The sequence below is a fragment of the Dreissena polymorpha genome, chromosome 6 (assembly GCF_020536995.1).
Source record: "Dreissena polymorpha isolate Duluth1 chromosome 6, UMN_Dpol_1.0, whole genome shotgun sequence".
Classification (NCBI taxonomy): Eukaryota; Metazoa; Mollusca; class Bivalvia; order Myida; family Dreissenidae; genus Dreissena; species Dreissena polymorpha.
The window spans coordinates 22554820-22556768 of NC_068360.1; the positions used below are offsets into that span (position 1 = coordinate 22554820).

The 1949-nt window shown below is 45.7% G+C and overlaps 1 protein-coding gene across 1 annotated transcript; it reads left to right on the plus strand.

The window, feature by feature from the left end:
* Positions 1-1024: 1024 nt before the first annotated feature.
* LOC127835507 (putative nuclease HARBI1) lies at positions 1025-1711 on the plus strand. The gene has a single exon (XM_052361948.1). The coding sequence runs from the start codon at positions 1025-1027 to the stop codon at positions 1709-1711; it is 687 nt and encodes a 228-aa protein (XP_052217908.1).
* The last annotated feature ends 238 nt before the right edge of the window (positions 1712-1949 follow it).

The window sequence follows — 1949 nt, forward strand, 5'->3', positions numbered from 1 at the left end:
AGTTTACCTTCTGCATTCATGTATATGAGCTCTCAATTTAACATCATAACATTGATAAATATGCCAAGAATCATCCCATTCTACAATTAAACGTAGTAACAACGTACTGGAAACGGAATGGACGTGCTAAGAACGGATAGGTCGTACTAAAGTCGGGTAGACAGTCCAGTGGGTACAACCTACCTCTCAGTCACCGGCAGCCGTTCCACTCATGTAGATAGTCCAATGGGTACCACCTACCCCTAACTCCCCGGCAGTCGTTCCTCTCCTGTAGAATGTCCAGTGGGTACCAACTACCCATCAATCACGTGCAGTCGTTCCACTCCTGTAGACAGTCCAATGGGTATAATTTACCTCTCAGTCACCGGCAGGCGTTCCTCTCCTGTAGACTGGCCAGTTGGTACCACCGACCCCTCTCTCCCCGGCAGTCGTTCCTCTCCTGTAGACAATTTAGTTGGTACAACATACCACTAAGTCACCGGCAGTCGTTCCTCTCCTGTAGAAAGTCCTGTGGGTACCACATACCCCTAAGTCCCCGGCTGTCGTTCCACTCTTGTAGACAATTTAGTTGGTACAACATACCTCTAAGTCACCGGCAGTCCGTTTCTAGTCCGTCCAATCCGTTCTCAAGCAGACCGACCACGTCCGCACTACGTCTCAAATACGATCTTGTTTAGCGTAAATAAATAGAAACTAAACGATAAGTTCTTACAACGTTTGCAGCACGTTCTATAAGTTCTCAGTAAGTTCTTAGTACGTTGTACTCTTTTTAAGGAGTTCGCTGTAGGTTCCTAGTACGTTGTACTCGTTTAACGCAGTTTTTACGACGTTCAAATCGTAAATACAATACGTTCAGACAATGTGCATATAAATAGAGGTCGTTGTCTCAAAATTCATCATGAAGCTCGCTATCATTCTCCGTCATCTGGCAACAGGAGATAGCTATGCAACCCTTCAATATGATTTCCGGGTAGCCAGAACCACAGTAGTCCTAGTAGTGAGAGCAGGATGCGATGCACTGGCGATGGAGCTGAAACATGACCTGATTGATTGTCCTGTTGATAGTGACGCTTGGGAACGCGTTGCCGAGGAGTTCAAGTCGCGATGGAATGTTCCACATGCATGTGGAGCTCTGGATGGGAAACATGTTGCCATCAAAAAGCTTCCACAGACAGGGACCATGTACCATAACTACAAAGGCTTTTTCTCAATCGTCCTTATGGCCTTGGTAGATGAAAACTATAAGTTTATGTGGATAGATGTTGGTGGTTTGGGAAGCCAGTCCGATGCTCAGATCTACAACCAGTCCGAACTGAAAGAATGTTTGGAAGACGGCTCTATTGGACTTCCTCCTCCGTCACCCTTGCCAAACGATGACCAGGATTTCCTATACTTTCTGCTAGGAGATGATGCATTTGGCCTTCGCTCATTCCTCATGAAGCCATTATCGGACCGTACTCTGACAAGAGAGGAACTGATTGCCAACTACAGGATTTCCAGAGCAAGACGTGTGGTAGAAAATGCCTTCGGTATTTTGGCACATCGTTGGAGAGTCCTCTTGGCAACGATGCAACAGATGCCACTGACTGCACAGGTTATCATTGAATCGTGTGTGTGCCTTCATAACTTCATCCGTATTCGAAACCCGGCTATTCAGAACATTCAATTAGATAACGAAGATGGTGCCCACAACCTCGTACCTGGTTTATGAAGACAAGACGACAGCCTACAAGACGAAGATATGCCACAGGGAGGAAACAGAGACACGGTTGCGGCCAAGAGACAACGGGACTACTTAAAAGACAATTTCAATAGCCCTGCTGGACTTATGCCATGGCAGGATAGAATGGTGGTAGTATAGATGCCATATAACAGGACATTTATAGAACGATCTTTGACATGTGATAATCGTGGTATTTTGGTGTAAATGCTATAGTTTAATTGATACG